Source organism: Thermobia domestica, chromosome 2, assembly GCF_964235325.1.
Source record: "Thermobia domestica chromosome 2, izTheDome1.hap1.1, whole genome shotgun sequence".
Taxonomy (NCBI): domain Eukaryota; kingdom Metazoa; phylum Arthropoda; class Insecta; order Zygentoma; family Lepismatidae; genus Thermobia; species Thermobia domestica.
This window is the reverse complement of record NC_137455.1, coordinates 323688890-323702921: the sequence shown is the minus strand read 5'-3', so window position 1 is coordinate 323702921 and position 14032 is coordinate 323688890. Positions and strand designations below refer to the sequence as shown.

Genomic DNA, 14032 nt, shown 5'->3' with positions numbered 1-14032 from the left:
TTAGATGTATGGCAACCATATCAGCAACTCAACGTGGAAGAACAGTCGCGAAGATACTTTCTTGTTAACACACCATGGAGATCATTTCGGCATAAATGGTTGCCTTTTGGCTTGAATTGTTTAGCCCAAATATTCCAAAGATTCATAGACAATACTACTAAAAGTTTGACGGGTGTTATCTGTTACTTGAGTGACATGCTGGACAGGGGCACTGGCTTGAAGAACGTTACAGCAGAACATCAAAAGTGCTAGACAAATGTACAAAAAATGAATCTTCAAGTCAATAAACAAGAAAGCGTATTTTTCACACCAGATTAAATATTTGGGTATGAATTACATGACAACACCGTTAGGATAAGATTACACCTATTTTTAACGTATCTTCACCAACAAATGTGGTATAGTTGCAGTCTATTTTAGGCATGCTGAATTTCTGCACAGGACTATTAAATATGTGAAACAGATATGGACACATGTACATCAATCTTAATTTGAGACGGTCAAGGACATGTTGAAGAGAGCTGATTTTTTTTTTTTTTCCTTTTAGATAGGATCTACCTGTAGTACTAAAGACAGACGCATCCCCACATGGTGTCGGAGAAGTGCTATTCAATGAGATAAATGGGAAGTTAAAAAGAAAGGCGTATGCTTCTGCTACATTGACAGAGGCTGAACACAATTATCCACACTTCGAGCGTGAAGCATTGGCTCGGATCTTCCGTATTAAGATGATCCACAACCACACTTCTTATATGGTAGATCTTTCAAAGTGACAACAGATTTGCAGACAATTCAGTGGATTTTCGGAGCAAACTCTCTTCCTTCCACAGCATGACCTAGACTTGAAGATGGTTACCATTGACCAGTCAATATGATATGGAGTTGTTATATTTTCGGCAAGTACAGCTAGCAGATTTTCTGTCGAGATTTCCCCTAGCTACAATGAATGGTGGCAAGATAGTCTCGCAACAATATATCACAAAAAGTCATTCCTCTTTATTGACAACTTCTGAGATCCAGAAAGCTATGGAGAAAGATGGCGTTCTCCAACAAGCACTAGCTTGGACCTAAAAATAATTACCGGTTTATGTGCAGTCAATACAGCTACAGGTGTACTTCAAATACCGTTGATTGTTTGGGATTGTAGACAGACGTTTGTATTTTAAAGATACATTATTTGTTCGTGGAAGATAGAGGGTATTTATTTGCATCGCTTACAGAGATCACTTAAAATTGGGTCATATGGTCAGAACAGCAGTTAAAGTTTGGTGACTCACAGTGATTAAGGATATAGAAGTATTGTCAGTCATGCGACATGTAAAGGATAAAGAAAGAACTTCACGGCCCAGAGCAGTCGAACCGAGTAGGAGGGGTGGTAAGAGGCTAATCTCAAGATAAACTGACCAAGAGGTGTCTGTTGAGTTTCCTTTTATATAGTAGGTTTGTAGGCCCTTATTCATTCTCGGCTGTAGAATGACGTCTTCGTACTTTTGTTGACATGTGGCACCAGGTAAAATGTAGTCTGCTTCTGTTGATAGGTAGCACGTGGCTGGCAGGCATCACATGACCTATAACATTACAACAATACTGTAACGTTATAGAAGCAAAATAAATAAAGAAAAAATTCTTTAAAAAATCCTACAAATACGCCATTTTAAACAATACATAAAATTCCACCATTTTTTTAAATATCTCCCGGATTTGAGATACCATATGCTGTAAATGATATTATGATCTTTATGTCTATTAGAAACATTGTATGTAACTGGATGTGATATTTACCTAAATCGTTTTTGTCCTTCGATAAAAGTCAAAATTTCAATTAATTGTAAATTTTGTTTCTACTTGTTCGAAATAAGTCATATGATACCCATAGTACTCGACATTAAGGTACTTTGGCTATGCATTATCCAGTTCGTCTCACTTGCGTGATTACTGTTGTAGAATCCTCCAACATTTTGTTGTTTTTCGAAGTCTGTGATACAGTAGCGTACTTATTTCGTAACATTGCATGACAAGTGTGGTGCTGTAAGTTTTCGTTTTGCATGTAGATTTAAAATATGCAATAACCTGATGTAGTACCATTTGAAAAAATACAATTTGTTGGGTTGGCAACACTTAATCTTGGAATATGCCAAACAATGTCCCTTGTCGATATTTGCATAGTACGAAATTTCTGCGTTTTTTGTTCATTAGTTTAAAAGTTACAAGGATGTAAGAAGATAAATGATCTACAAGGTGTAAGAGACAAACTCTTATCCTAATGAACTATTTAAGTCATACGTCACCTCCTGTAGTTACGATAGTAACTACCACGCTATGCAAAGGTTTTAGTCTTAAATCGAGGTCTGTTACAGTCTCGTATAACGATCACTATGCGATAACATTGATATGATAAGGCTTAAACAATTTATTCCGTCGGTGCGTGAGAGGCAAGCTCATGTTATTCGGATCCCATGTTAGGTTGTAACTGGATGTCTTAACATAGTCTCGGATCTGAAAGAGACGTTAAACTCAAATTCAATCAACTAACACATTTATTATGGTGTGATATAAAAGTTTAAATTGACAAGAGTACTGAATCTATTGCCTCACCTGCGCAGTCCCTGAAATAGCAGCAACTTTGTTGAAATCAACTCCACAAACACGCAGCCGATCCATCAGCATATCTAAGGCCTTTACCCACATTAAGGTAGGAGCAGTCACTACGCCCTTTTCATCATGTTGTACTACACCTCCGTGTGTTCTAGTTTTAAAGCAAACAAATACAAAATCTCATATTATACATACTACCAGAAAATAACGATAACATAATCACACAACACTCAAGCAGCTCTCTTTCTTAAATGATTCATCAGAGAGGAAGGAGAAAAGTAGAAAAGAGACAGTTAATGCTCAAACATATAAATTGTTTACCAGAAAACAGTACAATCATTATCACACAATACTAAAGAAGAAATGCCAAAAAAAGCTTCCGCTAAACAATTATCGACAAGATGGGGCAGAATTAGGAAGAAAAAATTGAAGACAGAGTAGTAATTATGAATTGGAAACAATTTAGAAGAGGAAACACAAGAGAAAAAAGATGATTACTGAAAAGGGATTTTTTTTTTATAATAATAATATAAAAAGAATTTTAAAAACATTAAAATACAAAATAATAATAATAAATATTTAAGAAAAAAAGAGTCAGATGAAAAATTAATAATAATACAATAGAAAATTATGTAGATTTTTTAAAGAATACACTATGATTAAAAATAATTGACAGAAATAAAAATAGCTATATGAGAAACGAAGCGTAGTGAAGAGAGGTAGTTAGAACTAGGGAATGGTTCGTGAATAGATATGTCGTCCTATCTCTTTCTGAAGAGCGTGATAAATTCTCGGGAATAGATTTTAAGGACATTTAAGCGGAAACTATGGTCAAATGCTCTATTGTGTCTTCTGAGACAAGTAGGTCTGAATTTGAGTGTGCTAGGGGTTTTGGGATAATTGTAGATATGGACCAAAAGAAAAGTTACACGCATTTCCGATGTAGGTGCATTTGGCTTTACTTAAATACGTGAGGTATAAACTCAATTCGCTTCCAATCAAAAGAATGAAGAGAATATATCTATGGACTACGTAACTTCTCGGAACTTTATTTCAACAAAAACAACAACAAAATAATAATGCTGGTATAAGAGGTAAGGAAACCTAAGGAACAAAATAAACGTCAAATATAGTTTCATAAATTTTGAATGTTGAGAAGTAAAACATATCATCGATTCTCAATGGCCACAATTTTGTAGCGACACCAGTGAACACCAGGTCAAAATGTTTTACATACACTTCCGTAATTTTGAGGTGATTAGAAAAAAAAGACTAATTCCTAGTATCCTCATTTATAGTAAAATTAGAACACATCATAAATGATTAAACATGTTTCATGCTTTGTGATGTAGTTGTGTAATTACTATTCTTTCCTAAATTTCCCTCTTCTAGAACAAAATAACACTTATTACAACATTCAAACATGAAAATTAAATGATTTGGTAACAAGACACTTAAAGTAACAGATGGAACAAGAATGGTGAGATTAAAGTAAGTGCACACATAACAACAAAATAGAATAAATTAGGCACATCACAGTATTAAATATTAACACTAAAAGGGGACTAAAATGAACTTCAATAAAACACAAGGCAAATTAAAAATTTAAATAAGAATAAAACTGAGGATAATCAAAAGAATTAATGAAAGTTAATGGTTATGAAATGGGCCTCATACGCATACATTTACAATTAAATAAAATAAAATAGTATTTAAGGAATAAATTTACCTGAATTCAGGTAGGTCAGTGTCAAACTGAACTTGGGCTTCATGCAAAACAGATAAATCATCACTTACAATTACAGCCTTCACCTGTAACCAAAACGAAAATATGTATTAAGTAAAGCAATAACACATTAAATAATAATAATAGCGCTTTTTACAACTAACTAAACAAAGTTAACTCTTAAATAAATTTTCCTCCCTTTATTAAAACTCTACTTACCCCAAAGCACTCAAATTAAACTGTGAAAGTTTCGGCAAAAATTTATCGTCATCCTTAGCAAAGATCCTTTCAGAAAACTTGTACAACTATGTTAAGGAAATATCGGAAAGTTTTAATTGTCAACATGAATTAACAGAGACAGTGTGTTGAGTTTTATTTCCTTTCTTAGATTTCTCTACATAATTTCCATGTAAAGTTACACATTTCTCCCACCGTTTTTTGACCTGTTGAAGGCCGTCATTGTAGAACGTTGCAGATTGCATGGAAAAATCATTGTTCCACCTAGATTATGACATCTGTGTTATTAAAATGGCAGTAGATTCTGCAGGTTTGTAACAGGAAGAAGTCGCTCTGTGCTAGGCCACGAGACTAAGGTGGATACGGCAATATTTCAAATCTACACCTTGTAGCCTCCAACGACGCTGCCTGGTATGCATGAGCCAGACCACTGTCCGCAAGGAGATAGATTCCTTTAGTGAGAATTCGGCGACGTTTTTGCTTGACAGCATCTCGTAACTTCCTCAGAAGTGAGCAGTTACCATCTTTCTGAAGATAGTTTTTACGGATGACTCCACGACAGTCTCCCCCCCCCCCCAAAGAAAGAAAAAAGCGAGAGCATGACCTTACCAGCATACTCACCTTTGCCATTTTTAACGAAAGATAAGAATTGTTTCCACTCCTTGCTAATCTCTTTTGTCTCAGGATCATACAGATAGATTCAATATTTGTCCATACAAACAAGTGACTCTGCTGGCACCTTACACATGTACACTCATGTCCAAAATTATTGTCGCATGTCTATAAATATGTTGTTGCAGGAATATAGTTTGATAACGATTTCGCCCGGTATTTCTTATAATGTTAGTATATCTATAATCGACAAAGACATGTATGTGGCAAATTTCATGTCAAAAGAGCAGTAAATGAGAACAATAAAACGAAATTAAAACTCTCTTGTCCATTTAGCAACATTTTGTTTTACTCATTCTAACTTTCGTATTCATAATTATTTTCCTATGAAATTTATCATAAATATACATTTCCCGATTATGCACATAGTATCAGTATGAAAAGTACCTTGTAAAATCATCATCAAATTGTATTCTTACAAGAGGACAGTTATAGATATGCGACAATCATTTTGGACAAGAGTGTACAATTCTTCATAAATTATTTTCCACACACTCCATAACTGAGTTCACTTTGCTACATGCTGTTACGGATGGTTATTCATCTATCTTCCAGGATCAGCTTGTCGATTTTCCTCATTGTGGCGGCGGCGTCCATAATTGATGCGTGTCCAGGAATTGACTCATCTGTAAGGGACATGTGACCTATTTGGAAATTCCTCTTCCACTTTACGACAGTGTCATAGGATGGGAATCACCATCATACACAAGTTCCATTTAATCATGAATCTGCCGTGTGCTGTAACCCTTCAAATGCTGAAAATTAATCACCCTACGAGCTTACCTCTTTTGAATTGTGCACTGTACTTACAACTGTAAAGGAAGTAAATGACATACATGAATAATTTTCAATAAATTATACATGTAAGATCTGATGTCTACATAGGCCAAATTACAGCTAAATCACTCAATAACTTCGGGGAGATAAAAAAAAAAATCGATGTCTCCTTGTACACCCCGCTGTAACCTTCTCTATATTATAACTCATGTTACTCCCTGTAAGTTTTCAACGAAATTTCCCTTGTAGCTACATACTTCTCTTTCTGTGCAATAACCGGTATCATATAAAACTGGCAATTTATATTAGTGAAATATTAGTTTGAAGTTTCACTGGCTTCACTTGTGTTTCATCTCACTTTACAAGTTTACATTCTTGTTCGAAGGAAGCTACCGAAACTTAACTTGCACTTAGGAACCTTGGCATCTTCTGACATACAAATTTGAAATTTGTACCTTAACTTCACTGGTAAACATACTCAGAAAACTTAAAATTGTACCCTTAAATTCCTTGTTTTCTGAAAGAATCTGTGCTGAGAATGGCAATAAAATTTTGCCGGGAAGTTCACAGTTGAATTATGAGTTAGGTGCTTTATGGTAAGTATAATTTTTATAATACCGAGCATATATCATATTAAATTGAATATAAATTTCTCTCCTTTTTACAGTTTACAAAACGTTTTCTAATTGAGCAAAACTTATGTTCGTAAATAATAAAGGTCGAGAAATAAAATAAGATTGTCTGTTGGTATATCCTACATAACTCTGTGCAGATTAACGGAAAGGCAGTTACAAAAGGAACGCAGTAATAATTGGTACAATTATAACTGAATCATCCTAATGACATGGTAATTATCCATTGCAAAGATTACATAATTTGAGATGGAATTCACACCCCAAGTGTTCACTCTACAACTTATTCATTCTGACTCTAAAAGTAAATTAAGGATATTTAATTGTTTTGACCTCCACACAAAACTTCCATACACAAGTTTGCAATAACTTAGAACTAATATTCTCTGACTCAGTGGCGGCAGTTGGACGTTAAAAGTGGGGGACAAGACATGATCTTAACAATTGTATATCAATGTTAGATTTCCTGGTTGTTTCTAACAATGTTTGATGAAAGGTTGCATAACTAATAGGATACTATCTTTTTTCACTTAAAATGCCGTATATCGTATTTCTATTTTATTAAGTACATTCGTAAGAGCAATACAGGTAGGTACCTAGCCCTTTATACTCTTAAACAACGAAAGTGTAAGAAGAGATTTGAGTTCTTGCTCATGAACATCTTAAAATTCTGTCTGGAAAATTGTGTGATCAGATTATTTAATAAATTTGCAAAACAAATAAATAGAAGGGATAATATTAATCATAGTAATGAATAATGACGCTTGTTTTGCAGAAGTTATATTGAAACTGGGAATTATTTAACAACTTATACTTTTAATTCTACACATGCCATTAAATGAATGTTTTCACTCTTAGAAAATGAAATACAGTAAGTACTGTAACCATATGCTATGACATTTAAGGAAAAATGCAATTACAATATTAATTGCTTTGAATTGCAATTAAAACGCAATTCCTGTAGCTTTCTTAACTCCACGGGAAGACAAATATCCAATACGTACTCACGCAACGGCAAATATCATATGGCAGCATTTTTTTTCCTATGAAACAGCAATACATATAAAACCTTTACCAGGATGTCCACATTCTGGAAAATAAGTGAAAGTCAAGGAAAGGTCAGGGAAGTAAAAATGTATCAGGTGAAGTCAGGGAAATGGCAGCTTGATCAGGGAAATGGCAGATTGATCAGGGAAATAGCAGATTGGTCAGGGAAAGTCAGGGAAAAATCGATTTAGGTCCATTGTTCAATTACTGAATTTATTAAATAGGGTTGATTTCTTTACTGTTACTGGACGCAAAATGTATTGTTCTAAATGATGATATTGAGGGAGGGAGTGTTCTCTGATATAGTTGTTGAAACTAATTTTCTGGGAAAAACACATATCTAACTGCATCCTGGCACATTTGCTCAAAAGAGTAGACGCTGTTCTAGAAGAATTGCATGGTGCCAAGAGGATATCTGGACAAGTGGCTGAGAACGCGAAGAAATATTATCTCCAGCTCACAGTGAAAGCTCAGACTCAAGAATTTAAAGAACACTCGAATGAATTCATAGCCAATGATAGAGATGGTATTGAACTTGATGAGTTTTTTACTTAGTCTTAGGAAATGGGAAGAACTTCGTTGACTTATGGTCAGTTATGAAATTGTGTTTTATCTTCTTTCACGAAAACGCATTTCTTGAAAGTAGTTTCACAATAAATAAAATTCTCATTGTTGACAACTTACAAGAATCTCTGGTGGTTCAACGGATCATATATGATTCTGTGATGAGAATATGTGGATCATCAGGATTAATAATTACAAGAGGTATGATAAATTCAGTGAGAAGTTCAATGAGACAATATCAGGTGTATCTGGAAAAGAAAAGAGAAATAAATGCTGGAGACGAGAGAAAAGGAAGATTCAGCAACAACTAAAGGAGCTGGAGGAAGAAGAAAAGAAACTACGGAGAGAACAAGAAGGATATTCAGATCAATGAGAAGAAAACTATGCGAGAAAGGATGAAAACAAATTTCTAAATGGGTTGCATTTAACAACTGCACCAGCAAAAGTATGTGTTATATGTGTTATATATATATATGTATGTATGTATGTGTGTGTGTGTGTGTGTGTGTGTGTGTGTATATATATATATATATATATATATATATATATATATATATATATATATATATATATATATATATATATATATATATATATATATATATATATATATATATATTTTAATAATCAGTAAAATCATGTATGAACTATTTATTACTATAATGCTGTGTAACTGGTATTATAATGTGTATTTTTTTTTCATATCTTAAGTACTCTGTATACTGCACACTTTCGTTTGTAACTTTACATTTTGTGCAATAAGTAGGCCTAATTAATATCGGCCTAATGCATATGTTTGTAAATTTACATTACTTTAGAAAGAAAATTGAAAAAAGAAAGAAACAGAAACGGAAGAGAACAAGGCCAACTATGGGGAGTGTGGAGGCTGGAGTTTCTTCCTTTTTTCTATATTTTTAAGTTATTCAGGGGTCAGGGAAATCTGGAACTTTCATCATGAAAAGTCAGGAAAAAGTCAGAGATCTTTTCTCCAAATTGTGTGTACCCTGTTTACATTTCCTAATGAAATTATATAAATACGGCGTCACTTCAAAAAAGTGGGGGGGCAACTGCCCCGTCTTGCCCCTCCTAATCGCTGCCCATGCTCTGACTAAAGAATTGCATATGCTACGTTCAAAAATTAAATAAAGTGTAAATTCTTTAATATAATTTTTAAAACCCGTTTTTAACATAAAATAATTGAAACGTATAATTTTTCTCCAAATTTTCCTTCGAATTTTTTTGCCAAGTTTCGTTATACTTTTTCTAATAGCGAATACAATAAACATTATATACTAAATACAATACCAAAGGAATCCAGCACTGCAACTTTATTCATTACAGAGAGACAAAATTATATTACTCGAAGTTATGCATCTTCTTCTCTTTAAAAAATAAAAGAATAAAAATACATCGATGTGGAACCAAACTGTATTAAGGACAAGATCAAGGAATGTCTGCCATCTGTTAAATACGTATCTTGTTCCTTTAACCGTTGTGAATTACCGTACGGTCCTTTTGGGTCTCCAGAGATAGTTAATGCAGTATATCTCTTAAACGAACGTAAGTAAGTCTGTTCTTGTATTTTCTCCCCAGCATATGTTTAATATACAAAATATCGTTCGCTGTTGTTTTGCTATTACGTAAAAAAATGATTGCTTGCCACTGAGGTCGTAAAAGGACCCCAAGGTAATACTCATGCAAGCAAATAATTCTTTCTTTTCTTTCTGTTTCTTCTTACCAAATGAGCAAAATTAGTAGTTTATATAATGCTCAATAGATGTCAATCATTACTCCCGATAACTCTTCATGATTGACGTAATAAAGATAGTTGGGTGTGTAGTAAGAATAAAGGTTTTCTTACAGTACGCTACATTGTTTGTAACATTGTCTTTCTTCCTCAGGTTACAGTTTGAAACAATATATATATATATATATATATATATATATATATATATATATATATATATATATATATATATATATATATATATATATATTGTATATATTAAAGCCTGTTTACATTATAACAAAGTGGCTAGTTTTATAGGGCTGAGGCTCGTTCCTTTAAATAACAATCCCAGGAAAATGACATGTCTTGACTATTCTGGGCTGTAGTCAGGGGTGTAGCCAAGGGGGGGCCTGTCGGGGCCAGCCCCCCCCCCCCCAAATAAGTTCTTGGCCCCCCCAAATGACCAGCTTATAAAACTTCATAGTAAGATTACCTCGCTTCAGTCATTAAAAAAAAAAAAAAAAAACAAAGTTTACATACAATTATAATTTACGGTAAAATAGTATGGGAAATACTATTTTACCATACCAATGGAAAAATAGTGTGGTATCCAGGGGCATCGTTAAGGGGGCTAAGGGTGGAGCTTCCCATCCCAAAGTTCTCAATTTCTTAACAAGTTGGCAAATTAAAATACCTAGTTGGCAATTTGAAGAATGCCGCTTTGTTCGTGCTGCAAATCATTATCAGTTCTTTTATAGACTTGGCATAAATTTTTTGTAGTTTCCTATCTTGAAATAAATTGATATATTCGTTGAAAGCTTCTTTACTTGTTGCATGTGATCAGTGCCGGATTTATGTATAAGCTAAACAAGTTATAGCTTAAGGCCCCACTGTCTTGGGGGCCCCGAAAACCTGAAGAAAACTGGATATCCATTTCCAATGTATAAGAAAATCAATCAATAAAATAAAATTTACATATACGTAGTACGTAGCAACAGTGTTTCCTGTTGTGTAGGGTACTATGATATAAGTAATGGTGTCCTTTCTGCTAGCCTGCTTCCTAAAATATCATTAGTTTATCTATTAGTATATATAGGGTGCCTACGTTCACCTGGACACGTAAAGGGCCCCATTACCTTCAACAGTTTAGGGCCCCCCTAAACCTAAATCCGACTCTGCAAGTGATCACACTTCACTTTTGTTCATTTGATATTCCTAAACATTTTGAAGAATCTTTAATGAAAAATCGGGAAATTGTACCACTGACAAAAGCTGAATAGAGGTGGCGTGAAAAATTAAAACAAAGACAGACAGAAGAAGCGTTTCGGTTGCAGGTAGAGCATTGGACGCAAAAGCATTTGATACAAGAGCATATACAAGACAACACGCAGATTGTGGAGATTACTAAGAGAATAATATGAATTAATAGGCCTATAATTAAAATAAGAACAAGGCAGTGACTGGTTAGTATAAACTTTTTACTATGTATAGTATGTAAATTTGACAAATTTAAGAGTTTTTTCCCAATAGTAAAATATCAATTGAAAGTAGATTTTGATACCAGAGTGAATATATTGTGTAACCGTATCTGCTTTGTGTGTGAATAGACCTTTCCCTTTGAAGAAAAGTGATCATATTAATACGGAGGAAAACAATAGATTATTTCAGTTGTTTTGTAGTAAGACTATTTACAGGGCTTTTCGAGTAGGGAGAATTGAACAAAATGTGTTTTGGGAATGGTATCACAGTTGATTTCTGGGGTAGGGGTGTTGCTCGGTGGGGAGAAAAGCTAAAATGGATGTCAATCAGTGCCGTGCCTTGTGGTGGGGCGACTGCCCCGTGTGCAGATGCAAAGGGGCACAAACTTCGGATTTTATGCATGTGCGTACATGGTGATAATGATCCTCAGTTGAGGTGTAAAATTGCACTCGAAAGTGGGGCAAGGGCTGTTCGTATTCGTATCTCAGACGAGGCATGGAATGGGACGAATATGAAAATAAGGTTATTGTAATAGATTTCCACAGGGTTGGTAAAAGTGAGACTAAGGTTTTGGAACACTTTTCATTTTTTAAAAATAAGACTTGGCAATTTTTAAAATCAAGACTTGGCAATGTCAAGTTTCATCCCTCCCCTTCCCCCTCAATCTTGTAATGCTTGCTACGCCGCTGATGGTATCTCTGAATTATACCGGTCGGAAAGTAGCATAGTATACTTTTTTTGTGACAGCAGATTACACAATTTACTGCGATTTATATTTGACAGTTTGATGACAAACGTTTTAACAAGGTACTATAAATGCTACCATAAAACATTGGTACTAAATTAATTTGTAAGTACATTATATTTTTATATGCTCTACCTCGTGTTTTATAAAACATTTTTTATCATATGGAAATTTGGTGAAAAACAAAGTTTCTTTCAATTTTGCAGTTTGGATTTCATTCGCATTTAAAATAATGCTACTAGGTGTAAAACAGGAAGTAAGATATAGCTGTTAATAAAATAATTATGTTTGTTTAGTCACTAATAATAAATAAATATTTTTGTTAGGAAATCTTAAAGAAATTAAGTGCAATTTCAAAGAAAATCAATCTTATGTAGATAGGTTCTGTGTACAAAGACTTAAACTGAAATAGTTACGCACAAAGGTATAACATTTGGTCCGGGACAGTAGTTCTGGGTTAAATGTAATAAAAACTATCTGGAATATAATTTATGGAGAAAAATAAAATAATAATAATAATAATAATAATAATAATAATAATAATAATAATAATAATAATAATAATAATAATAATAATAATAAACTTAAAAAACAGTGGTTTTAGTGTTCCGGAAGAAAACCAAAATTTTCCGCTTTTTTTCAGGACTCAAAAACACTAGCTGCAACACATTTTTTTGGCTTGGCCCCCCTTGAAAAACGACGGGCCACCCCTACATTAACTTGCTGGCTACACCCCTGGCTGTAGTTGTGCCTTTTATCTGATGAAAAGGCCGTCAACTATTTCTTTTCTATTTTGAATGACGATGAGGTCAGTGATGTCGACTGTGAGTCTGAATTGGAGTGCAATGCAGTAAAGTATTGTTTTGAAAAGTATCTGCAAATGTATGAAATTTATCTACGAAACACCAATAATTATTTATTTTTAATTAGAGTCCCCAAGGAGCCCCACGGTATCTCCTATGCCATATTTTTTTTCACGGTAACACACAAGGGTTAAACAACAATCAAACCATCTAATTTCAAAACTGATTAACCCAAAATTCTCGATAAATAAACTCTGTTCTATGTCTGTCCGTCCCGATGCATGTACACTCGCCTAGAGGCCATACCGTTCAATGTATCCAGATCATCCTTAAAAAAAAAAAAAAAAAAAGGCAGTTTCGAAGGTGAAAATCAAAATTTGCTATTTTCTCGCAAACGGCTCTAACAATTTTGTTTATATTTCATAAATGAAAATACCATTAACAACCCTATAACACGGTAACTTAAAAGTAGTTTTCTTCTGAGAAAACTTCAGAAGGGGTAGTTACTTTTAGGGTAAGTTCGGCCACACTACACGTGAGGATCTTCCAACTACTGCGGTAATATGTCCCCTTCTATTATTGGTTTCGATGTGACTAGCATACTTCATCGGTATGAAGACGAATTCTGCTGTCCAAAGTTCAATCTTACTACCTCATAAACGTTTGCTTTTTCAGAATAAAAGTAAAGAAGGAACAAATGCTAAAACTTGAGCTATCTATTTGTAATTGTACACACAGAAACGAAAGTATTTCACACTGACAAATTTTCTTTTGCCAATAACTCGGGAACAAATGAATTAATTTTGCTCTTTTTGTTGTTATTCTTAGCGCAGTTATGATTTGATAACTTGCCAAAATCGGTACTCTTAATAGCTTAATTTATTATTGAGTTATTGGGAAAAGAAATTTTATCAACTGAAAAATACTTTCTTTCGTGGCTGTACGCAGGGAAAACATTATGAATAATTACTGAAAATTGTTTTTTTTTTTTTTTTTCCTAGTTAATTTCCGAATTAGTTTTCAATA

At 33.8% G+C, this 14032-nt stretch overlaps 1 protein-coding gene across 1 annotated transcript in view; it reads right to left on the bottom strand.

Moving 5' to 3' along the window:
- Positions 1-14032, bottom strand: part of LOC145678672 (xylulose kinase) — a 106856-nt gene that overhangs the window by 66385 nt on the left and 26439 nt on the right. The window contains exons 2-3 of the mRNA XM_081749064.1: positions 4325-4407; positions 2596-2746 (exon numbers count right to left, since the gene is read on the bottom strand). Coding sequence (XP_081605190.1) covers positions 2596-2746; positions 4325-4407 — 234 coding nt within the window. The remainder of the gene's footprint in view (positions 1-2595; positions 2747-4324; positions 4408-14032) is intronic.